A 26,089-nucleotide genomic window follows, 5' to 3' on the forward strand; every position below is an offset into this window, starting at 1 on the left:
GGCAACAATTGCTAAACACACTGCAAACTCACGGATTTACAGCCTCCCTCTCTTGGCTTAAAATAACTCACTGTTGTCGGCTATGGCTGCTGAACAGGCTACACGTTGTAACAGCCGTGGCCCGCTTGCCTGGTCCTCTGGTAACGTTAGCTGTACTGTTAGCAGGGTTAGCATGGCGGCGTTAGCCAGGACTAGTCGGAATCACTTTACTGGCTGTGTCTCAATTGTTATTGCAAGTAACCAACTCTAGCTCTAGCTATATAATTCAATATGAGTACACGAATGTTGGAATTACATAAAATGCCCGTCCCTAGTAGCCGTGATAAATTAGCCTGAAGCTAATGCTTACCTGTTCAGGAGGAAATTAGCCAACTCTGCGTCCTTTTGGGCTGTAAGCTGTCTCCATCTTTCAAATACATCTTCAATATTTATATTGTTACGTCTCTGGTCACGCAACTGTTAGAAACATGCTGTTTTTTTTAGGTCGGGTAGAATATATCTACATTGATCCTGTTAGTTTATCATTACAGCTGTAGCGCGCTGGGTTTAAGTTTTTACAGGTATATCTGGCAACCCGGCCTGGCTGTCAAACTGGGCAGTTGATAACAACACACAGGCTAAAACACAAACAGAAATTCCGTCACGGAACGGAAATTTGAAAAGGAGAAAATACTGGAATTAGCAGTGTTGTCAGAAAAGATAGTATTTCAACTTGGCATGTTTGCTTAATATCTAATGATGCATTGGAGTCATTTCTAGATTTATCACAATAAATATATTACATATTGGACCTTTAAGTCTCACTAGTTGCGTGCAACTAGACTGGCACATAACTCCATATAACATGTTAATTAGTGAGCTTTAGGGGTGCTTGTAGATGGATTTTGTAACATTTATTAGAGCCAGGCTAGCTGTTTCCAGTTTTTTACGCTAAACTAAACTAACACTGCTGGCTCCAGCTGACCATACAGATGAATGGTATTGAGCTTCTTAGCTAACTCTCCGCATTATTTGGAATAAGTTTATTTCCCAAAATATTATTTTAAAGTTGCAAGAATATGTAAAAGTTTTTCAAGGAATGAAATCAAAAAAATGTCATGTCACTTTGGATCTACTAACTAAAAAGTCTGTTTTATAAAGTTTAGCCGTGAAATAAAGAAACAAATTCCAAGAGTGAACTGAGTGGAAGTCCCTTTGCATCTTAAATGGATTAATGGACATTTTTAATGAAGAAACGTTCATGTGTTTATGTTTTTTATAAAAACTTTAATCATTTTTAACAAGTTTTAAATATACAAAAACACATGCAGAATAGGGTAGAAGTTTAAAATATACAAAAACACATAGGTCTACAAAATCCACAAATCACTTATACGCTACAATGAACTGAAATAATTAAATTAAAGTTCAGAGAGTTCAGAGATTCGCCCCCCCCGCCTCACATAACCTTGTCGTTTTGACCCTCCATACCTCTGTCCCTCTTCTGCACTCTGCTCCAATTTTGCTTGCGCGGCCACGGGCACGCACACTGGGGGCTCGGCCCTACGCAATGGAAAGGCGGGCGCGCTCGACTTAAAGCAGCGCGTTGTCCTGTTCTGTGTTGATGTGTCGCAGATTTTGCAAAAGTGAGGGAGGCAGGCAGCTGGAGTTTGGAGTGAGAGAAAAAGGCAGAGACTCGGCGCTCAAAGCAAGTGTTCACACCGGGAGAGATCGGCTGCAGTCGCACTTTAAGGGACCACCCCACCCCCTGTCCTCTGTAGCGTAACTATTTTTATTTCACCACTTGGACAATAACAACAGAGAGACAGTTTACGACTTGTTTGGAGCGTGTGGAGCAGCGCGCGGAGATGGAGCTGTCATCAATAGGAGACCAAGTGTTTGCTGTTGAGTCAATAACAAAAAAGAGAGTGAGAAAGGTAAGAGGGACGACTACAAATTACACTTCATATAACTTACATAACTTATTTTTCTGTGTATTTTGTATCCTATTGAACAGTATGTTCCGTACGTTCCTTATAATATCTATCCTATATCCTTATAATTACCTGCGCCAAAGTTTAACATTGTTTCACAGCCTGAGTCGCATCCTGTATCAATACCCTGTGCAGCCGCTGAGATGCTGCAGCATGAACGTGTTTTGAGGGAGCCTACGCAGCTGTAGTACAAAGCTGGGAAAGGGGGTGTGTAGCTAGGCTATTCTGAGAACGGGTGTACGGCCAGTGTGCGGGGAGCTGCGCAGCTGATTTAAGTTTGGCCAGCCAGCGGCTGAGCGCCGTTGTGAAACTGCTACGTAATGTCAGTCACTGAATGCTGCGTAATGGGGAGCCATTGATTCTACAGAGGATGAGATGTGGACTCGTAACAGATGAGAAGTGAGCGGCACACTGTCGTTTTTGACGCAGCACGTGCACACACAGTGTATAATAAATAAAAAGTGCAGTGCGTAATCACTTTCATAGGCTAGGCTAATAGCTTGTTGTTGAAATGGTGAAACAAATGTATCCTACTACCGGTGTCCTCATAAATAAACAGTTTTCCTCCACATGGGCTACCGGAGTATCCGGGGAGTGATACAGTTATTTTTCTCTGGAATGGTTGCGATCCTTCTAGAAGGCTAGCTGGTTGAACGTTGCGCAACATCACGTTGTTTACGCGTTCCCATGGCCCCACCTATCAGAGCCACCGGTGTAATGGTCAAGAGAGAGCCCGTGCATTGTTGAAACCAGCCGTGCGCGGTCACGTCACCGCGATGCGAGAGAAAAAGCTGCTGTTTGGAGGCCGCCCAGCCCCGCTGTCATTGACGTCATTCCTCAGAAAAACAACATTTGAAAGGGAGAAAAATGTCCATGACCCTCCTTCTCTCTCTCTCTCCTCCCCTCCTCGCTCCAAACTTTAAAGGGACAGTCATCCTTTTTCTCTCGCACTCAAAACACAGCAGCTGGTTCCATCACACTGGACCAGATTTAAAATACAAGTTGTGTAAATGTGTCTGACACTGCTGCTTATCCTCTGTAAGTGTAACCCCCCCCTCCCTCTGTCTCCTCAGGGTAATGTGGAGTATCTACTGAAATGGCAAGGATGGCCACCAAAGTGAGTAAGCCTTGAGTCATCATGCAGTGAGCTCATGCTTTCAATATAAACTCAGTAACCTTTTTAAAATATGCTTCTTGATACCTGCGCACCATGTCCTGTGAAGACAGATAGATAGATAGATAGATAGATAGATAGATGTATTTACTTATTTGAATGTGTGTTGGCAGGTACAGTACTTGGGAACCAGAGGAAAATATTTTGGACCCACGTCTGGTCCTGGCCTACGAAGAGAAGTGAGTAATCTTGAAGAGCTTATTGTTTTATGCTTGCAAAGCACTTTTTTGTGTTTTCTTTTTTTTTTTTCTCTCGCTCACAATCTGTTTGTCACTTTGTCTCTGTCCTCTCTCTGTCCCCTGTTTCTACCTCTCTCTCTCTCTCCCTCCCAGTCAGGAGAAGATCAGAGCTCTGGCCTATCGCAGGAAAGGTCTCAGACCCAGGAGGCTCGTCCTGCGGGTAGCGACACTTACCTTTCTTCTTGTCTCTCAAACCTTTGTTATACCTTTCTCCACGAATGCTGGCTGCTCAGTGAAGACTGTTTTTTTTCACAGACAGTTTTCACGTTAACCCAGGAGATGATTGTTGGTAACACAACATCTCAGAATAAACCGTCAGATAGGTGCTCTTTAAGTTGATCAATTTGGAGTACCTTTAAAACAAGAAGAGTCCAAATTAAAGAGAGAGATTGAGATATCTTCACTTTTAGTCCCTAGTATGGGTCAAGCTCATTTCCCATAATGCAACTATCACATCTTTTATTTGACCCTACCCACCTGGTAATACCCACCTTCTTTTAAACCCCACATCTCCAGTTTGTAATGCAGACCTTCTGTTAAAAATGTTTAAGCGTGAAGACAGTGCCCACGTTCATCGTAATACACGAACATGTCCCCCGGTGCAACAGTGTGGTTCATTGATGTGTTTTTAACCACGCTAGATATTTAGTTAGATATTTATTTATACTCTGATTTATGACCCACTTCCTGCAAAACTAATGACCATCAGCTGCCCTCAGCTGTACTTTATGTACGTTTAATGCATATTAGCAAATGTTAGCATGCTAACAGGCTAAACTGAAATGGTTAATCTGGTTAATGTTACTTGCGCATATATCAGCATGTTAGAACGATCACTGTGAGCATGTTGGCATGCTGACGTTAGCATTTAGCTCAAAGGACAGTTGTAAGTACAGTCACACTGAGCTGCTAGCATGGGTGAGACTTTTTGGACAACAGTGGAGCTCTATGGCACAGCGGACTAGGCTATAATCAGGCTTTTGATACACAGTCGATACCTAGTAGGATCAATAATTGTTGGTTTTTGTAATTTTATTGGATTTGTTTACTACATTTTCCATATATGTCCTTTTTGTCACAAAGTTGTCCAGCAAATACATTTTGTTCGGCCAGCGGAAAGTACCCAGATGACAGAATTGTACCTGGGAACCTGATGTCGCTGTTGTCTCAAAATGAATACAGTGATGATTCACGTGTTAACCCGTCACCTTTGCTCTGCCCCAGAATATCTTTGCCATGGACCTCCGCAGTGCCAACAAGGCCTTGGAGAAGCCCCCCCCTCGATTGCGTCTCTCCCTCACCCGCTCCATGAGTACAGATGTGGACCAGGGCGAGCAGAGCAGCCTGTACCGTGGCCTAGCCAGGAGGAAGAGCAAGCAGAGGGTGTCCAAACGGGGGCCAGCGGGACCCTCAAACAAAACCACCTTTCCACTGGAGAAGATTGAGGAGCCCATTGAAGAGGACTGGGGCGTCACCAGCGAAGAAGAGAAGCATGAGTCTGAAAGCATTACTGAAGAGAGAAGTAAAGACATTATATTATATTATATTATATGGTTCGTTTGTCAAGTTACAATTCCAGTAGATTGGTCATGACCTTTGACCTTTTAAAAATGAACAAAATGTCTCTTTTTCTTTCCTTAGGTCAGTCAGAGTGCAGCTCCCCACCCTTGCTTGAGCGACAGGACTTAGAGATGGACGTAGAGGAGAAGGTGGACGCCGACCTGACAGCGGTAGGCACAGAAACATGGACTGACAGACCGGGCGGAGGGACATCTGAAACGAGACAGAACCAAACGTTTGCGTGCGACCTATCAAAAGACAGTGCCTCGGTGCCTGAGGCCATACCGGAAGATGTGGTTTCTGTGAGCGACAGGTCAGACTGGGACATAGGTGAGGAGAGCGTGGAGTCAGATGGATTAGAGATTAGATTAGAGGGCAGTGTTTGTCAGAGCAGCAACACGACCTCGGTGATAGTGAGCGTTCAGGGGAGCAGCAAGACGGCATGTGAGTGCTCCCCTACTGAGGCGAGGAATGAGGAAGTGAGTGACGACAGTCCGAGTGTTACCACGACAGCACCGGGCAGTCAGACTGCTCCCGTTGCAGCAGAACAACCCGGGAACGTGATTTCTACAGACGTGACTATCAACTCTCTGACGGTGACTATTAAAGAAGCCGTTGTGGCTGAAGGCTTCTTTAAGGGCTATTGAATAATGAGAAAGAGATCAAGAGAGATCAGAATAACCATCATTAGACTAGCCACTCATTTTATACATGTAAATATATGTGTATATTGGGTATTTCCATCCATCCATCCATTTTAATCCGCTTATCCGGGGGCCGGGTCGCGGTGCAGCATGCTATAAGCAAGGTATTGTGGACATCCCTCTGCCCAGCAACGTTTTCCAGCTCTTTCTGGGTAACCCCGTGGCGTTCCCAGGCAAAATTAGATATATAATTTCTCCAGCGTGTTCTGGGTCTACCCCGGGGCCTTTTATCAGTTGGACGGGCCTGGAAAACCTCTAATGGTGTGTTCACACCAAATTCAAAACAAACTTTTCAAGATGCGTGATTGTAATTGTGAATTACGAAGTCAATGCAAAGACGCAAATAGATAGTCGCGAAAATCAAACAGGGTTCAGATACTCCTGCATAGCCTTGATCGTTCCAAACGTTTTACAAATTGGCATCGCGATGTAGTTATTTTGGCGTACTTTTATCCCTTTATTGCAATTAACCACAGCTAAATCTGTACCTCAAGTAGCGCTGGAAGCGGCAGTCATCCGGATGCACTTCCTGCACACCGAACTGTGTGTGCCTCCGGATGATGTCATGAACCCAGACACGATTTGGTTTTCCGACGTATCTGGGACTTCCACAACGGGTACAAAGCAGCAAAAGTGGTTATTTGGTTACATGGTTGATGAGGGAAAGAAATGTTGTTGGTGCCAACAGTGATACACCGTCGAGTCTCATGTGAGTAACGCAAATAAACACAAATGCTCCCAATATGATTGCCGTCAAACTTGCGCGATCAACGCAAGGTGAAAGTTCCCTTCGCGGTTGGTGTAAACAGAACATAACGGGAGGCACCCAGGAGGCATCCTGATCAGATGACCAATCCAACTCAACTCGACCCTTTAGAAGTAGCAGCTGGTGCTCTACTCCACGTTACCTCCGGATGTCTGGGCTCCTCACCCTATCATAAAAGCCACCCTACGGAAGAAACCCATTTCGGCTGCTTTTTTTCGGTCACTACCCAAAGCTCATGACCAGGGCCACAGGGAGTCTGCGGACCCAGAATTCCGCAGATTTTCCGCAGATTTTAAACATTATATAAAATAAGACTCTGAATGTTAACACATCTGAATCAACGCTAAAAACTGTAAAAACATCCGCAGATTCTGTTTGGGTCTGCTCATGACCATAGGTGAGGGTCCAAACGTAGATGGACTGGTAACGCTCGCATCACTTCTGATGCCGCATCAAACCGCCTGTCCATCTTTCACTCCATTTTACCTTCACTCGTGAACAAGAAACCCAAGATACTTGAACATCTTCGCTTGGGGCAGTAACTCACTCCCAACCCAAAGGGAGCAATCCATCGTTTTCCGGCAGAGAACCGTGGCTTCAGACATTTACTGACTATCATCCCAACCGCTTCACACTCCCTGCAAACCGCCCCAGTGCATGCTGGAGGTTACGGTCTAATGAAACCAACAGAATCACATCATCTGCAAAGGCATATGGATAAGTCTTCCCCCCCAAACTCTGCCTCCTCCACAGAGGATGTGTTAGTCGGGTTCAGGAGTTCCTCAAAGTGCTCTCTTCACTGCTCGACAATATCTCCAGTCCGGGTCCGCACTTCTCCTCCCCTGCTGAACACAGCCTTAGCCAAGCCCTGCTTTTCCTTCCTGAGTTGTTTAAAGGTTTGCTAGAACTTCCTTGAGGACAAGCAAAAGTCTTTCTCCATAGCCTTCCCAAACTTTTCCCACATCCTGGTTTTTGCTTTGGCGACCGTCTTAGCCCGTCTGACCAACCGGCTGCTTCAGGAGACCCCTGGGCCAATCAAGCCGAAAGGCCTCCTTCTTTAGCTCAAAGGGTCATTAGGTTGCTGCCACGAACAGACACTGACAAACTTCTGACCACAACTCCTAGTATCTGCCGCCACAATGGAGGTTTTGAAAATGGCCCACTCAAATTCCCCTGTCCTCAACCTCCCCGGGATGCACAAAAAAATTCTTCCGGTGGCAGGAGTTGAAGACCTGGCGGACAGGAGCCTCAGCCAGACATTCTCAGTTCATCCTCAATACACGTTTGGCCCAGCCCCTCTCCAGGAGTTTGGTTCCAGAACCAGCGCAAATATATCTAGCTGATATCGCTCCACCTCCTGCACCAGCTCCAGTTCCTTCCTCGCCAGAGAGGCGACGTTCCACGTCCCTTTAGAGCCAGTCTGCGATGCCAGGGGTCAAAACGCCGACGTTCCCACCTTTGCCTGCCGCTCGTCTCACAATGCAGCCAACCCCAATGCCTATCCCTGCGAGTGTTGGGCCCACAGGGTGGCAGCTCCACGTTGTTCTTTCAAGATGTGCCTGACCGAGCCCCATAGGTCAAGACTCTATAGGTAATTCCACGTGTTTACAAAGCTACACTCATTTCCTACTGAGTTCAAGAAGACATTGTTGCCTTTGAATAATTAATGAGTGGTAATTGTATCATTGTGGCTCATGTATTAGGCGTGATAGGAAGCCTGAGGCCCCAAAAATGTCCTCAAATCATCCATTGCAATCCAGAGGACTAAATGGATCTCCATGGCAGCTTTCATTCCTGGGGTCACTGGTTCTCTGAGAGGTGGCGACAGATGCTGAGACAGATGCTGAGACAACAAACGAAACAAACCACATTACTACTTCCATGCAGCTACTTTTTCCAGTCATCCTCCAGCCAGACACACTCAAATCTGTTCTTGGGGCCTGTTTCAGGCGCTCCTTTTTCTTGATAATAATGTTTTGTAAAGATATTGTTCTTTTTCAGTATTTGCACAGTATTTAGTTACTGCATGCCCTGTCAGTGTGTGCCACACATCCACAAAGCCCTGTCCTGTGGTTTGTTAAGGTCTATTTCTGTCACACACAAAAAATAAAACAAAGCAAGAATTAATGCCTGCCGCTTAGATTCTAAGTTCTGCATTTCAAGGAGGCTGGATGCACAAAAAGAAGTACACAGTTGTGTTTGTTGTCTGTCTTACTGTCCTTTTACTTTTCAAGTATGAAATGCTACCTGGTTCTATTTTTGTATTACCAATTGTTAGTCTTCTCTTTTCACTAGCCTTTGTGTATTTCAAAAGAGGAGATATCAGTTTACATCACTGCTGTTCCGCCGTGTACAAATGGAAGCAAATGTGCGTTAGGTCAGACTGTAGTGCGCTATTATTTATTGCATGTCACATGTATAAGCTAAACTAACTTATGTCACTTATGTGTCTTTCTCTGACAAAGATGAACTGTCAAACATGTCTTCTCTCTAAAAATGGATTTTTATTTTGCATTTCCAATAAATATGTACTAAAATAACAGTCTCCTGGAGCATATTTATCATGAGGTGGTACTTCAAGTACCTCTTATGTACATTAAATATCAGATAGCAGGTTGAGGATGCCTCACATCGAGGGGAAAAAGCAGAAACCTCACAGCACAACTTCAAAAAGACATGTCTTATGTAGTTATTTTACTTTAGACAGTGTATTGGAGTACTGAAAGCACGAAGACAGTCCTGATGTACAAATGCAGACGCATTAAGATAGCTTTTTGTGCAACCCAGTTGGACTTGTTTTAAAGAGTTGTTTTGCGGTAAACAGAGCCCCAAATCCCAAAGTTACCTCTTGAAACACACCGTAGCCCAGTTTTATTAAATGTATTTGTTTTAATTAAGGGTAAAGTTGAGCACCTGAGTATATTTAAAGTCTAATTTTACTCAAGTGAGTTTTTACTGAAGCAGCGGGTACTGCACCCAAGTGGGGAAAATGTGCAAATGTCGACTTCCTGTAAGCATCAGAAACTTGCTGCTTATGTGAGCTCTGTTTCTCAGCCTGTTTAAACCCTAATGATCTAAAATATTAAATCTAAGCTAATTTTTACTCTGAAAGATGCAACTCTGTACTTTTTTTTAAAACCAGCTATTTCACTTAAACTCTGGTAAAATGTGCAGTAACAATACAGTAATGCTGAATGTGTTATGCATCCACTATTACTGCCTTGATAGTGAACAATCATACTGCCATGTGCCACCACTAGAGGGCGTGTTGCTCTCAGAAAAGACAAATTACTGTAAGTGACGCCATCGAGTGCAAGTTAATAGTCTCTGAATCATAGGCTCAGTATGCCTGAAGTACAGCAGTAGAAGTGGGAGGGGGGGGGGGGTACACACAGTACACACTAACAGGAAACATAATTTAGAATTCTACCATGCTACTTAAAGTTGACCTATTGTGAATTTGGAATTGTGGTTGAGCTGGAAAAGAGAAAATTAACAGGTTATAATGTGAAATCACAAGATCAGTGAGCATCATGTCAGTGCTGGCATTTACTTTTTCCTGCTCACCAGCTGTGATCACGATCACAGGGGTCTAAATCCAAAGACCATATACTGTATATAGTGGGGCTTTTGGTTTTCAAACTTTAGGGTTACTAATCAAATTTTCTTACAGAATAAATACAATGTATTTGCAGATCCACAAAAAAACAAACAGGTTAATTAAAAATTGAATTATTTTTTTCTTTTCTTTTTTTAGTCATGATGAACAAAGTACGGTATTATAAAATACGTGACACTACCTAATGTAAGACTGTTTCTGTCCCTGTAGGAATGACGACTCGTTTTACTGTGATTTGATCATTCAACGGCCGGGCCGCTGGCAGGTTTTGATCTGATCCGGAACAGGTTAGCTGTGCAGAATAATCAAGGTGATCCACCTCAGTTAAAAGGGAGCCAGCTGCACGATACTGGAGAAACAGAGCTTAGGCCAAAGGACAGGTGAATAACCGACTGCGACTTTGTGATACAGGCCCAATGTCTTTTTTAAAAAGGTAGACCTTATTCGTTGTACGTCTCATATTCACCAAATACACACAGCCACATGCAGGACGCGTCACTGTTGGTAATTTTCATTTTATTATAAAAAACAGTATTTGAGTCCACAGTTTGTGTTTCCTTTGTACAGTAAAAAATATTAAATTAAACTCCCAAAGTTCTTAGCAGAAAGATAAAGAGGATGGAGTTTGAGGGGAGGGAGAGCAACTTCCTCCAGAGGAGGAAGAGGAGGGGGTAGGGTAGGATTTAAAGTCCAAGGGGAGCAGCAAAGGGGACGAGGCAGAAAGAGACAGACACAGACTGCTCATATCTCCTCCTTTCTTCCTCTTTTCTGTGCAACACAGTTCATTTGGATCAAAATCCTCTGTTTATGCCAAACAGCGGAATTCTAAAAACACTAAGAAGGAGCCCACCCCACCCATTTTTTCACATCCCAGCCCATGTACTCAAAATGTTTCAGGCACACAGGTATGCACCCCCCCTCCCCAAGCCTCCACTGATCCATATTAAGGGTCTTTAAAAGGAAGGAGTGCACACACATTCGAGGGAGAGGGCTTGCAGGTTTGCGAGGGAGGAGTCCCTTCCAGCGTGACCGATGTCCAATACAGAAGCAGGCCGGGACGTCACAATGTCCGTTCAACATGTCAAACTCATAGCAGACCCCCAACCACTGCAATAAAACACTGACATTTAATTATTCCCACCTGGGCAGACCCAACTAAAGACATCTAAAGTGAAATGAAATATCCACTACCCCCATCATAACAGTCATAACAAAAATATATTTCTATACGAATTGTAGCAGTCTCAGGGAACATAACACCCCCACCCCACCCCCCAAAAGAAAATAAATAAAGCAAACCCAGACATTTAAAAAAAATGAAGATATGCATCATGTTTGGATTTACATTAATAACAATCCACATCACTCTGCAAAACAGAAATAGACAGATTGAAAGATGGGGTAACGAAACCGATAAAAAAAGTTCTTTGCATTAAATCATTTCATCTTTAATTCTTGACCACTTTTAAAATCTTAAAAACATTTCTTAAAAAAAGTACTCTTATTTACCCCCAAAACCCCGAAAATATCACCTTTCTTGTATTCAGCAAGAGGTGGGGGTGAGGGGGGGTGCTAGAGAAACCATCCCCCTCTTTGTCCACAATTGGCAAAAAAATATATTAACAGCAATAACTTACAATTCATTTATTCTAATTTCTTTAACGACTGCTTGATTTATTGTTCATCTCCCATAGGAAGTTCAGTTCAATGCATCTTTATTGAGAACATTTTAAATAACATTTAATAATAGTATAAAAAAAGAAAGGCTAAGTAATAACAATAACACTGTCCTGGGTGAGTGCAGTTTGTGCGAAGAATCACAGAGCGTTTCAGCTCAACTTGACACGTTAAGTAGAATTCCTACATGAGGTCTAAAGAGTTGTGATTCATATTCTGGCCAAGCGGGTCCTGACCGTTGCCCCCCGGCCCGTGTAGACCAGCCATGCCACTCAGCTGAGACAGCATGCCGCTCTGGTCTGACCCAAACTGCTCCATAGAGTTCTGTTGCTGCTGCTGGCTCGTTGGCTGTTGCTGTGGAGGAACCACCATGCCCGGGTGGTGCTGGTTCAGGTGGCCTGGGTGTGGGGAACCCGTCTGCATCTGGGGGGAGATGTGATGTGGGGAGGGCTGGGGCTGCATGCGCGGGGACGGGCTGGAGTGTGGCGGCTGGGACTGGGGTCTGGGTGAAGGCTGTGGGGATCGCACCTGGTTAGCTAGCGATGTGGACAGGTGTTGGTGTGGGTGTGGGGACTGGGACATCTGCTGTGGCTGCTGAGGGCTCATGGGATTGCTGTGCTGGGCTGGTGACCCCCCAGGGCCCAGATGCTGATGCTGTTGCTGCTGCTGCTGGAGCTGCTGCTGCTGCTGCTGCTGGAGCAGCCTCTGGTGGAGGGCCTGTTGGAGCAGAGCCTGAGAAGATGGAGGTGGGGGGCCACTTTGAGTGGGCTGAGGGCCCTGAGGTGGCTGCTGAGGACCTCCTACACCTCCTCCACCTGGCCCTGCATCACTCCCTGGCAGGCCAGCCATGGCATTCTGCTGCTGCATCTGGAGGTGGTGCTGGTGTTGGAGCCTCTGCTGTAGTGCAGCTGTGACCTGCTGCTGCGTCACCGACCCAGGGTAACCCTGCCCCTGCTGGCCTGGGGGACCACCGGGCTGCTGGGGGCCATGAGGTGGACCTCCAGGTGGTCCCTGTCCCACTGTAGGAGGCTGCATTCCAGGCTGTCCCATGTAGCTTTGCCCCTGTGGTGGCTGTGGCTGCTGGAACTGACCATGATTTACTCCCATTTGCTGCTGCTGCTGTTGTTGCTGCTGCTGCTGTTGTTGCTGCTGCTGCTGCTGTTGTTGGAGATGCCGTCTCATCAGCAGCTCTCTAAACTGGGGACTGTTGATATTTGCCATCTGTGGCCCCTGGCCCTGCATAACTCCTCCTCCCCCTTGCTGCTGCTGCTGCTGTTGCCGCTGCTGTTGTTGCTGCTGGAGAGCTGCCACTTGCTGCTGTTGTAAACTGCTGAGCAGTGGCCTCTGCTGTTGTTGTAACTGTTGCTGCTGCTGCTGTTGTTGTAACTGCTGTTGCTGTAACTGTTGCTGTTGTAGCTGCTGTTGTTGTTGTTGCTGCTGTAGCTGTTGTTGTTGTTGTTGTTGTTGTTGCTGCTGCTGTTGTATCTGTTGCTGCTGTAGCTGGGCCATAGTGGTCATGTTGACATTTGTCCCTCCCTGACCCCCCATATGCATCCCTGGCTGGCCGCCACCTGTAGCATTCATGTTCATCTGTGGGCCCCCTCCTGCCATGACATTACCAACAGGACCCCCTGTGGGACCAGGACCTCCAGGTACACCACCTGGGCCCCCCTGAACCCCCTTGTATTTTGAGGCCCTCTGCTTGATGAAAGCAGCCATGAGCTGTGGGTTAGATCGCAGGATGTTAAGGACTTGCTGTTGCTGGAGTGGTGAGCTAGGCGAGCGGAGAGTCCGTAACAGCTCCTGAAGGGCTGCCTGGGGGATGTTCCCACCAGCAACACCAGCCCCGGGGACACCAGTAATTCCAGGGACAGCTCCTCCTGGGATCCCACCACCAGCACCTTGCTGCTGTTGTACCATATTCATCAAGGCAGCATGGCCCTGAGCTTGTTGCTGTTGTTGTTGCATTTGCTGCTGCTGCTGCTGCTGCTGTTGCTGCTGTTGTTGTTGTTGTTGTTGCTGCTGTTGTTGTTGCTGCTGTTGCTGTTGTTGTTGCTGCTGCTGCTGTTGCTGTTGAGCTGCCATCATGGCTGGATGGCTCATTTGGTTCATCATAGTTTGCCTCTGCTGAGGTGGCATCCCCTGGCCTGACCACTGCTGCTGCTGTTGAGGGTTTTGATGTGGAACACCCATCCTCTGCTGTTGAAGCTGTACCTGAGGGGGCAGATGGCCCTGGGGCAGGTTACCCTGCTGAGGGGGTTGCTGCAGGGGCCCACCAGCACCAACCATCATCCCTGGTGGAGCACCTTGTTGTTGATCCATGTGGGCCCGGGAAGCTACCACTGCTGCTTGGGTCTGTGGAGGCATACCCTGGGTTCCGACCATCCCTGCAGCCCCTGGGTGCCCCATGCCCATCTGTTGACCCTGACCCTGTTGATGGTGAGGGTGAGGAGGCATCAAGCCGGCAGCTGCCTGAGCTGCTTGTCTCTGAAGAGCCATCTTCCTCTGAGCATCGGCTACCTGTTGGATCTTCATGGCAATTTCTACTGCTGCCGGTGGAGGGCCAGAGGTGGGCTGCTGTTGCTGCTGTGGAAGGGATGGCTGGCCCTGGGCCTGGCTCAGAGGCTGTTGGCCCCCAACACTCCCACCAAGCTGCTGCTGGGGCGGTGTTGCAGAGCCAAGGACCGGTTTGCCCTGGGACTGATGGATCGGGGAGGAGCCCGGGGGTCTGCTGGCATATGGAGGCAAATTGTTGGGGTGCTGATGGAGTTGTTGGGGGTTGGTCCCGGCTCCAATTTGCTGCTGCTGCTGGCCCTGAGGAAGCATCTGCTGCTGATGTTGGGGAGAGCTCATTATCCCCCCAGCCCCGCCTCCTCCACCTGCCATCTGCTGGAACTGGTGGTGAAGGGGGTGTTGAGAAGGCATGGCACTTTGTGGGGGCATTCCACCCAGCTGCTGTTGCTGCTGAACTCCAGGTCCAGAGCCCATTCCCTGCTGCGTGACTGGAGGCATGGTCTGAGTCGGAGTCTGGGGTGTTGGAGGTTGGGTTCCACCAGAGGTTGGGGTACTGGGTGCCGTGGTACCATTGTTCCCTGGCGATGGAAGTCCTACAGGTCCTCCCGGTGGCCCTCCGGCTGCCTGCCCCACTCTCTGCATGCTGGCCATCCTCCTCCGTAACATCTGGGCCTGCTGGAGCCTGTGCTGCAGCTGCTGCTGCCGGAGCTTTTGCTTGATGTTCAGACAGAACGGGACGGGACATTTGTTCTCCTGACAGTGTTTGGCATGGTAGCAGCACAGAGCAATGAGCTGCTTGCAGATGGGACAGCCGCCATTTGTCTTGCGCTTGCAGCCTTTTGTGTGCTGAACAACGCGCTTCATCTTCTGGCAGGACGGCAGGGAGCAGTTAGCGTTGCGGCACTGGCACGCGTGGACCAGTGACTGGATACAGCGCTGGATGCTGAGACGGCGAGAGTCTCCGGGGCTCTGGGTAGCTGCTGCTGCCTGGTTGTTGCTATCGTCATCCAGTCCAAGCCCCAGCTTATCCATCTTGTGCTCGTGACCTTTAGTGTTGTAGCAGGTGATGCACAAGTCATAGTCCTGGAGAATGAAAGGAAAAACAGAGAGATGGGGACAATAAATTAGAACCCGAGCACTGGATTAATTAATACACTTAAAACTTTCATGTGAAACTAAGTTTTATGAACAAAATTTTGTGCAGTCCTGTCTTAAATCTTGTGTCGTCTTGGCTTTTGATACGCCTTAAAAACGGCTTCATCCTTCATCTTTTCACCCGTACCCTACAGCAACATGCCCACCCAAACAGCCTTTTTTGCAATATTTTGTTGTTGCGCATTGTGCAACTGTTACACCTAAAGAAACAGTCTCAATTCTCACCTCGCAGACGGTGCAGTGGAAGCGGGTTTCCACGTGGTGTTTACACTCATTGCAGGTGTAGACGAAGCGGTCCTGGCTCTGGTTGTGCAGCTCCACCAACATACACATGGTGCTCCACATGGCCCTCCTGAGAGAGCTGAACTCCAGGTGCTTGTCCCTGGCCAAAGTCAGGAAGGCATCGCGGCCATCCATCAGGTCACAGGCCATGAGGGGGTCAGGGTCAGTGATGGGGGGCAGCGAGTTGGCGGTGGGGCAAGCAATGAGGCGGATGACAAAGAACACCTGGGAATTAAGAGTGGAGAGGATCAGCTGTAAGAAGTGTGAACCAGGCCTTGCACGTACAGACAGGCTTTTATAAAATTTGAGTTTAGATTAATACGTACGTTCAGGAAAATCCTATTACTGAAGTTCTATCTCTGAATTTTTATCTCTGTGGGTTTATCACTACGACTACCTTCATCACTACCTTTCACAGACAAGTATTTGTGATCCATTGTTTTGTTTTTTTTAAGATTTTTTTGGGCTTTTCCACCTTTATTTGACAGGACAGCTAGGTGAGAAAGGGGAGAGAGAGGGAAGACATGCAGGAAATCGTCACAGGTCGGATTCAAACCCTGGACCTCTGCGTCGAGGTATAAACCTTCAAGTATATGTGCGCCTGCTCTACCCACTGATCCAACCCGGCCACATCGTGATCCATTGTTGATATAAAAAAAATATCGATTATAGCCTCTTTAACCCTTTGAGACCCCAATAAACCCATTGTCTTTTGAATTGCATTTTTCTGCATTTTCTGGATATTGAGTACTTCTGTTCTGGAAACTGCTCACAAACCCCCTTAAGCTGAACCTAGTCTGCAATACAACAGCTGAATATTTCAATACAGCCGCAACACCGGTGCAACAGCGACAGCTGCTTAAAAATGCAGAATTTTAACAATCTGCATTCACAGAGTGGAGTCAACATGCTAACTCCGATGATATAATCAAATAAAAGAGTAGCCAGCTATTGCTATAATCAAATTAGACTTGCATACCTCTTTATGTTTCTCCATGGTGGCGTAGAGTTTCTGGGAAAGGTCGTTGGAAACATTGGGCATCCCTGGTTTCTTCTTATTGGCTCGGCTCATGCTACTCTTGTTCTTGCTTGTCTTTTTATTGTTCTTCTTTTTGGCATTCTTGCTGTCTCCTTTTGTGATCTGAAAATGTTTTAATGTCAGTTTCAATACATAGCACTGCCGTGACAAACATCCATTTTTTGTGATCCTGGAAGTGATGATTACATGTGGACTCTTATTCTACTCACATCTGTGCTCTCGTTGGAGGTACTGTTCTCCTCCCTCTTTCTCTCCTCCTCTTCCTGCTCCAGCTCCTTGATACTCTCTTCCAGTACGTTGGGCCAGAAGTCACCTTCAAAGTATGGCAGCTCTTTGGCACTGGTCAGCCGGTCCTCTGTTGCCTGCTTGAAGACGTCCTGAAGGACAAAGAGATAAGGGTTCAAATGCTTATAATGCCTTTAATGTCCTTATTAGCTTTTCTTTTTTTTTAGTTTAGCAAAACATACTTTTGAGGTTTTTGACGTATATTTGTGACAGGGTTCGTAAGAGGTTTGTGACAGGTTTTTAAGAGTAAAAATTACAAAAGAAAGACAAGTCTTCATATTGTGCCACAGTCTGACAACGTTAGGGACTATGGATGAGTCAATGTCTTGGGACGTGACGGTTTTCTGCAGTGATTAATGCACTAGCTCACATCGTTGGTACAATAGCTAAACTGAAAGCAATTCTCACCTTGTAATCGTGGACGATACGCTCAGCAACAGCCTTGTCCAGCATCTTCCTGTACCACTCCTGCAGCCGTTTTGGCTTGGGGATCTTCTGGTCCGCTGGGTGACAATGAAAGATGTAATCATCCCCTTCACTGGGTGGACAGGCCCAGATGTGACCCGTTGTATACCTGACACAGGGAGACATGGCGTTGTGTTCAATAGAAAAGAGGTAAATGGGTGGAGATAGATAGAGAGAGAGAGAGAGAGAGAGAGAGAGAGAGAGAGAGAGAGAGAGAGAGAGAGATAGAGATAGATATAGATATATATATATATATATATATTTTACATTCCATCTGCCTGCTCCTCATTTTCATGCACTGAAAGCGGTCTGTAGCAGCGCCTGGAACGCAAAGCCTGAGGCGTGGATATACTAGCGCGGGCCTCCGTAGATGGCGCGCGCTATGAGCATGCACGGAGACGTTCATGCTTAAGGCATTGTTCTGTGCGTTATTCTCCGAAACACCAGAGGGAGTACAAACTAAATAATCTGTGAAAGAGCAAGTAGTAGAGAAGAAGTGGAAGTTGAGGAAAGCAGACTGCCTGGCAACAATAGTAAACATATCCACGATAATCACCGACGTACCGCGGAACATTACATTTATCTCCTCTAATCATTAATATGACTGTCCATCTTCAAATCGAAATGACGGTCTGCCAGTAACACTGTTAAGAACACTTTCCATGAAGCCGTTCTTTTTTTTTTTAGCTTTGACAAAACGATCTCTCATGTTTTTCCCATACCCTCCAGCAAAAGGTTTCTTCTTTTCCCAGTGTGGTGTCTCTCTCTGACCACATATTTAAGGCTGTTTGACTCCCTGTGGTCTGTACATGGAGAATCACACAGATGTTTGGCGAACCTGCTCTTCCCAGCCGACCGTGTTGAACTGAAAGCGCAGGGGGCGGTAGTTACAAAAATTCAGAGGTGCACGACCATGTGCCCCGACAGCTTGCGGAGCCTTTGTGTTGGAAACGACAGCCGTGGTGACGTCATTTTGTGGCGCCAGCATCTTGCGCCGGGAACACCGTAGCTACCATAAACTTATCTTAATGAACACACTTCTCACTGCATACTGGGCTCATATTTAAACACCTGTGTAGCTATAATGCTTAAGTTTCTATTTAGAGAAATCTCAGAACTGATTTCAGCTGCTTAGTTTGGGTCTCTTGCAAGCATTATGTTTGAGATAGAGATGTTCCGATACCGATACTGGTATCGGTATCAGCTCCAATACTGCCTAAAACGCTGGTATCGGTTTCGGGAAGTACTGCAGTTTATGCACCGATCCGATATCACGCAATAAAGCCCTCAAGAAAATTTATGTAAAAGTAGTTTATGTTCTTTCTCCGTTATAACTGACTGGATAATAAAAGAAAGTTCTGGGGCGTTCATTGTTCATGTTTCACAAAGAGTTTAACCTGAGCCAGACTGACAAAGATAGAAATCATATCACATCCATACCGGGATAGTAGTATGTAGATGTTAAAACATAATAAAATATATGACACACTGATATCGGATCGGTACTCGGTATCGGCCGATACGCAAGTTCAGGTATCAGAATCTGGAAGCAAAAAATGGTATCGGACCATCTCTAGTTTGAGACTAAACTTTTCTCTTACCCCTGCCTCCTGACATACTCCAGGTAGCCTATCAGGATCTCGTGGTAGACACCAGTTCTGATGACTCGAGGTTGGAAGAAGTGCACGCTGTCCAGGTAAGAGATGTACACTCGTCTCTGATTGGGAGGCGGGCAGTCTGAGCCGTACTCTTGAACGTGCATGCCAAAAAAACACACATCCGCTCCATCGATGTCCTCAAATGCAAACAGGGCTTTCATCCTGTAGGGGAATGACTCCGACATCTCTCCACTGTCGACAAACCTGGAGGGAAAAAACAGCCAGGGTGAGGAAAACGGCTATGGAATCCAAGTTTTGTGAAAAACACTGGTGAATTTTCCGAAATGGATTATGAATGGGCACTAATATTATATATTTTACTTTTTCAAATTACCTAGACAACACAATGACTTTACTGTATTTAGTAAAAAAAATGTATTGGTGGGAACTAAAAGCCATCATCCTAAATATGTTATATATAATATATATTCCCTCCCTCCCTCCTACCTGGACTTCATGCCCGGCTTGACCTCGACCACCTTGTCTGAGACATGCACCACACGGACGGTGACATCGCCAGCTTCAGGGAGATTGTGCCGCTTGATGTAATCATTCACTCGTGTCTCCAAATAGCACCCCAACTTGGTCTGAGGAAGTCCTGCAAAAGACAGTATGAAGGATAAAAGAAGAGAGGTGGAATACAGAGAAGGGTGGGAAAAGACAAGAGAGATGTGAGTGATATGTACTGTATGTGTCTATGCTAACTTCACTTGTAACTATAGCCATTTTATCACCATTATCACCCTCTGCCTGGACTTTTATAGAAGGGCTTTTTTTTTTAACAGTGGAGGGACAGATCTCGTATCTGACTACACACAATTAACAGGTCATTTTCCTCATCAGCCCGTAAACAGAGCTCCACACAAGTGCAGCAGCTAAAGTTTAAAAGGAACAGATCAACATTTCTGTTGTCAAAACTACCAGCACCTTTAAAGCTCACTAATAATGTATTGTTGTATCTTGTTTGTTTAATCTGTACAAAAACTGAAGTGTAAAAACCACATGTTGTGGTTTTACGAAGTTAATGTGCCTGGCCATTTTTGGAGTCTCTGCCGGTTGCCTTGCAAACTCACGGTGACGTCGAGACATGCGAGTGGTATCAATCTTCTCACCCAACTCTTGGCAAGACATCTAATAAGTGTATTTCCCAAAATGTTGGAGTATTCCATTTAATATCATACATTGGTCTCAGTCAAAAGCACAAATCCTGATGACTGATTTTGAGCCCCAAAAACCCTTAAAAAGTATTAGGGAGTGGAATGATTTGTAAATATCCAATAGAAAGTAAAGAGCTTGTTTTAAATGTTGATATTAAAGCAAAAACACAATGACAGTCTAAACGAAGGAAAGGAGGCAGGCAGGGCCGCGAAACACAAGACATGAAATAAGCCTGTAGCTCAGCATTAATCCACTTACTTTTGGATGCATATTTGTTCTCTTTCCGCGTCTTATTGGCCTTTTTGAGGCAGTTGTCACATACAAAGCTGTGGTTGGGGAGAAAGTAAATAGTGAATGTTACATTTGCAAGTTACATTCAGCCCTGTCACAATCAACACCAATGAGAATGATTAAGTGGCTTTAATCAAGAGAAGACTTCATTCTTTCATGTCAGTCTGCCTTTCTTTAAACCGCTTTAATGACTCTGTAATTACTTGCATCTTTTAATTACAAACAGACCACACATGAAGGGAGATCAAACTTTAGGGAATTAGGGACTTACTCTACACTCGAGCTGCAGAACTTTGTTTGCATGAACATCTGTTGACATGTTCTGTCCTGACCAAGTCTCATACATATTCTCAGTTTCAACACTTTGTCCGAATTGCACCTCAATATGTTGAAACTTTGTGAGCTTTCTTAACAATTATCTTAACACAGCACATCTAAAGCTACATGGAAATGTGTATTCATGTGTGTTAGGACTGAACTGTTTTCACTACATTTATTGATGATCTGGATTATTCTAAAGCTTTTCAATGAATACAAAAGGCCACTTCCCCCCCCCCCCCCCCACCAGACCCAGCCATGTAACAGAATGTACAGAATGTGTGTTTGATAGCTGGCTCACCCCGACGGCCATATGGTATCATGATGCAGGACACAGATCTGGTGCATTTTACGACCGCAGTCATTACATTCCACAAGTCTGAGAAGGGAGAGGAGACAAGAGACAGCCAATATAATAACTCACATTATTTATATATAATATAACCTAATTCAAATGGCTCAAATTTTTTTTTATCTAAAAGCAAGATGCAATTTTAACTAAATACATAAAATCATTGATCTTCCATCATCACAGAGATGGTGCGAAATAATTATAAAGAGAAATAAGAAGCGAACATACAACTCAGGGTCGAGTGTGTCGTTCTTCTTCCGTTGGAACTGCTCTTTGTTGATGGACCTGTGGGGAAAAAAAAAATCAGAAAATAAACCACTGCAACAGACACAAGGTAATCCTCTTAAAGCTGCAGTAGGTCACTTTTATAAAAAGAAAGTTTTTTTTATCATATTTGCTGAAACTGTCACTATATCCTGACTGTAGCACACGAAAAAGATTATCTGCCAAAATTTTTTTTTATAAATATCACGTTCCTCTGCCACCTCCTAGTGCTCCTAATGGCATTTGCAAGATTCCATCGCGCCCGAAGATTAGCAACCAATCAGAGCCGAGTAGTCTCTAACGCAGCATCAATGAATTATGAACTGCTGCAAACTGTCAAACTAGGCAGCACTGATCAAATGTTGAAGAGTTAAGCTAAAATCACAGCACTGGTTAAAACAAACATTCTCATATTACAAGTAAAGAGTACACCAACATAGGTTTCTGAAAACATTTAAAGCTTGAAATAGGCTATGCAACATAACATAATCCTGATTCATATTTGATCAGCGCTACTTAGTTTTACAGTTTAACAGCAGTTCAGCAGCAGTCATTGATACCGCGTTAGACTCCTCTGCTCCGATTGGTTGTTTTCCTTATGCCACTAGGAGCGCCAGGAGAAGGCAGAGGAACGTGATTTGTTCACAGATTATCACAGATATGTAGTACTGTCAGGATATGCTCAGTTTGTTTTATAACATTTACTGTAGCTTTATGACTCCAGGCTGCGTGCAGAATCCAATATCTTCAATTCATAAAAATGTGTATTGAAATAAATAATGTGCCCACAAATAAATATTATATATATTTCAGCACTACGTACTGATTATTTATCCCATGCCTAAGATAAGAGAAGTGAACTCTTGTCAGAGTAAGAGTTTTAAATATAACATGGCTACTATATGATGGTGATGTGAAATACTGAAAGAATTAAACTATATGACAAAGATGAAATCACCCAATAAGAAAAGAGGACTTTATGTATTCAAGTTTTCTTTTATCTTATGTATTGTTTTAGATTTATTTTAAACATTTCAACCAAATGGCAATCTCCAGTCAAAACTATAGCTGAGCCATTGGTTATTATCATTATCGATCAATCTGTTTGGACTATAAAAGGTTACAAAACAGTGAAAAATGTCCACTTTCACAGAGCACTAGGTGATGTCATCAAATGTCTTATTTTGTCCAACAAACAGTACAAAGACATTTAATTTACATGGATATAACACAGAGAAAAGCAGCAAATCTTCACACAGGAGAAGCTGGAACGAGGGAATGTTTGGCATTTTTACTTCAAAAAAATGACTTAACCCATTATCAAAATAGTTGCTAATTAATTCAACTAAACGGCTGCAGCTCAACAGAACTTTACTTCAGAATTCTAGCAAAGATCCCAAAAGTTCCCAAACATACCAAATATGTAACGCGTTGGGAGAAATTATGCACAAGATGTCTACAGTTTAATATTTCAATTTGATGAAGTGGTGCAGCCATAAAAAAACAAGCCTCGGGTTTGAATATTTCACTCAGTGTAAACACCATATAGCTTCAATGACTGACTGGAATAAGCTGCTACCGAATATATATGTGACACTGTCAGTCAAACAATACTATGATAAGTATAATAAGATGATTTTTCTTACCCTAAAAGTACTTAAGGGGAAATAAAAAAGGTCACATCCTAACCACTGTCACTTTATTTTGCTATCTTTGTTTCCATATGCTCTTGTAAATGTTGTATTTTTTATTTCTATTATTTTAGTTTAGTTTTTTTTTTATATACCTCTTATTTCTCTTTTTCACTTTCTCTATCTGTACTATTGCTGTCCTTGGATGCTGGATCAATAAAGGTTCATCTTATCTTAACCCTAAATTAATGCTTGTGTGGTGTCTTATTAAACAAGAGTTTGGGGATTAGATATTCAAAGAATGGAGAGCTTATAACAGCTGGCACATTCAATCTTTGATGCTTCTAATACCAGAATTGCATAACTGCTCGTCTGGACAAGCATTACTTGAGAACCTCTCAGTTTTGATGGGGGGTGGGAGAGCTGTGTGTGAGAGGAAGGCAGGATTTTGAGGGTACTCACGTCTGAGGCTGCAAGGGGTCGTCCCCCAAGGAAATACTCTCGCCCTGGATTTCGTTGAAACACTTCTCACAGAAGTGGTACCTGTCAGCAAGAAGCCCATATTTTGGTGAACTACACCATTCGTCATCAGCACAGCCAATCACAGAGAGGGCACGAAGAAGCAGCCGCCAATCAGGGCAGGGCAGGACAGGCCAGGGGGCGCACACACAGGAGGAGGCAGAGGGCAAGGTAGGTCGTCGCCAGGAGGAAGCAGCCAATCGTGATGCAGGGTTTTTGTGTGGGCGGGTGTTTTGATTTTGCGCATAAATTTTGGAGTGGATGATTGGTCACACCAAAACAGGCCAATGCAGACATCACAAGCGTTAAAAAAGGAGGGAGAGAAGGGAAGGGGGGGGACGGAGATGGGGAAGGGAGGTCAAAATGAATATTAAAAAAGCGTGAAATAAATCGTTACAGGTCAGACGAGGACAATGGAGGGGACAGAGAGGGAGAGGGGGGGGGACATGGAGGAGGGAGGGACGGACAGGATGTGAACAACCAACAGAGGACAGAGAGCCAAGGCAAAGCAAAGATTAGCGTCAGACGTCCAGTGGTAAACAACAACAACATTACAGCAACATGAGAGACCACTAGGAGCTGTGAAGGAGGAGGGGGGGTGAGGATACGAGTCTCTGAACATGATAGGGTGGATGAGGAAAAAAATAAATGGCAAAGCAACGAGAGACCCATCATCCTTTTAGTTCATTTAAAAAGTGGGAACCTTTCTTCTGGTGGTGAGAATGGATCCCCCCGCCCTCTGTTTATTTATGCAAATTTATCAGAAAACACAAGCCGTCATGTGTTGTGCACGTAAATTTACTCAGTGGGAAACAATGGTGCAACAAATAAAGAATAACTACTGAAGAAGACAGGAGCCCACTTTATGAATGACCACATAATGAAAATTAAAACGTTGAACTATGAAGATGGAAAATGTTGCCATTGTAACCATTGGAAGCCAAATTAAAACTCATCTGTGATTGCACTGATTGCATGTAGAAAATATAATCAATGTGCAAAATACAACAAGACACATACTGTAAGCTGATCTCCTTGGCTGCATTTTCACAGCAAATGTCTAAATGTCGACAATACTTTCTGAAGGCTATCTGCGTGCGTTCCAATGTATCGAAAGCCCTTACCTGTTCTGGTAGCTAAAATAAGCAGCGTCACGTTGGATGGTGCATAATTGTTTTCCATAGCAGCATAGAGTTTGGGGGGAAAACTCATACTGCAACAATAAAGAGACAAAAAAAGAGAAGTTGTTTGCAGACCTGTTATCTGAGGAAAACGCATCTCATAAATACACTCCTCACACAAGCATACAGTACTTTGATCCACAATGACGACAAACTCATAGCTCAAAACACACTTGCATGTTAGTACGACTTCTGTGACTCATTTATGTGGTCACGCATAACCTAAACCTTACCCTAATCTAAGCTCTTATAATAGTTAGATATTTTGGGAACTACTCTTTACTTTCTTCTTACGGTAGATGAGAAGATCAATACCACTCTCCAAGTGTCTGTTACATATTAGACTACAGCCAGCAGCTTGGTTAGCTTAGCATAAACACTGGAAACAAAGAGAAGCAGCTAGTCTGGCTCTGTCCAAAAGTTACAAAATCCAACAACCTGCACTGCTAAAGCTCACTAATTAACATGTTTTGTTGGTCTTGTTTGTCTTACCCATTTCTTTACCTACCTATCGATGAGCTTAAGAGGTGCTGGAATGCAGATCTTTGGACAGAGCCAAGCTAGCAGTCTCCCCGTTCCCAGTCAATATTCTAAGCTAAGCTCAACAGCTGCTGGCTATAGCTTCATTTTTACCAAGCAAACATGAGAGTGGTATCAATATTCTCATCTAGCTCTTGGCCAGAAAGCAAACATGCATATTTCCCCAAATGTCACTACAAAACTATTTCTTTAAAACCCAATCCTGACCACAAATTAGTAAAATAACAAAAAAAAAAAAAAAAATCAAAGCAAAATGTCTTCACTAAAGAAACCATTCCTCTTCTGGGACCACATGCGTTTATAAAAACAAAAAACACACACTCTCACCTTCCTCCCACAACAGTATCCCAGGCCCTGCATGACGGGATCGATCTCAGACTCAAACACCTCAGCCAGCTTGGAGCAGTACTTGTAGACGCGGGACGTCTTGCGGTTGTACAGCCAGGCATTGTTGAACATCAGCCAGATATCCTCGACGTACTGCCAAGGCTCTTGGTACTGTCCCGTGTCCAGTTTCCGCTTGATGGTCGACAGATCTATGGGGTTCTTCACGATGTCAAAGTAGTCCTGATTAGGGAGGGGCGCCATCCGGAATCGAGTTGCAGGTCGAGGTAAAGTTGAGAAGGGTGAGACAGTGGGAAGGTTTGGTAGTCCGGGGGACCAGGGTGAGAGAGATGGGGAAGAAGAGCATGACCATCATCAGTGTTGGGGTCATCAGGTGGAGG

General features: G+C 44.7%; 2 protein-coding genes across 13 annotated transcripts in view; one reads left to right on the top strand and one right to left on the bottom strand.

Moving 5' to 3' along the window:
- The first annotated feature begins 1,633 nt into the window (after positions 1-1,633).
- On the top strand, positions 1,634-8,953 carry cbx7a (chromobox homolog 7a). Of its 2 annotated transcripts, XM_031320712.2 has the most exons (6): positions 1,634-1,916; positions 3,047-3,090; positions 3,261-3,326; positions 3,480-3,546; positions 4,611-4,908; positions 5,028-8,953. In XM_031320712.2, exons 1-6 carry the CDS (start codon positions 1,848-1,850, stop codon positions 5,591-5,593), a joined length of 1,110 nt encoding a protein of 369 aa, XP_031176572.1. In that variant the 5' UTR covers positions 1,634-1,847; the 3' UTR covers positions 5,594-8,953. The 2 variants fall into 2 exon arrangements, with proteins under 2 accessions (XP_031176572.1, XP_035852719.1); XM_035996826.1 differs by lacking the exons at positions 1,634-1,916; positions 3,480-3,546.
- A 1,581-nt stretch (positions 8,954-10,534) lies between these two features.
- Positions 10,535-26,089, bottom strand: part of ep300b (E1A binding protein p300 b) — a 34,250-nt gene continuing 18,695 nt past the window's right edge. For 4 of the 11 annotated variants that reach the window (XM_035996790.1, XM_035996793.1, XM_035996791.1 and 1 more), the window contains exons 18-30: positions 25,692-25,931; positions 24,768-24,856; positions 23,587-23,697; positions 21,458-21,514; positions 21,179-21,256; positions 20,527-20,594; positions 19,558-19,708; positions 19,054-19,314; positions 17,396-17,561; positions 16,912-17,079; positions 16,643-16,804; positions 15,607-15,888; positions 11,896-15,309 (exon numbers count right to left, since the gene is read on the bottom strand). In XM_035996790.1, coding sequence (XP_035852683.1) covers positions 11,896-15,309; positions 15,607-15,888; positions 16,643-16,804; positions 16,912-17,079; positions 17,396-17,561; positions 19,054-19,314; positions 19,558-19,708; positions 20,527-20,594; positions 21,179-21,256; positions 21,458-21,514; positions 23,587-23,697; positions 24,768-24,856; positions 25,692-25,931 — 5,247 coding nt within the window. Of the gene's footprint in view, positions 15,310-15,606; positions 15,889-16,642; positions 16,805-16,911; positions 17,080-17,395; positions 17,562-19,053; positions 19,315-19,557; positions 19,709-20,526; positions 20,595-21,178; positions 21,257-21,457; positions 21,515-23,586; positions 23,698-24,767; positions 24,857-25,691; positions 25,932-26,089 lie in introns of all 11 variants that reach the window. The other 7 variants (XM_035996799.1, XM_035996797.1, XM_035996789.1 and 4 more) reach the window with 3 other exon arrangements.

The sequence above is a fragment of the Sander lucioperca genome, chromosome 21 (genome assembly GCF_008315115.2).
Source record: "Sander lucioperca isolate FBNREF2018 chromosome 21, SLUC_FBN_1.2, whole genome shotgun sequence".
In the NCBI taxonomy this organism is placed as follows: domain Eukaryota; kingdom Metazoa; phylum Chordata; class Actinopteri; order Perciformes; family Percidae; genus Sander; species Sander lucioperca.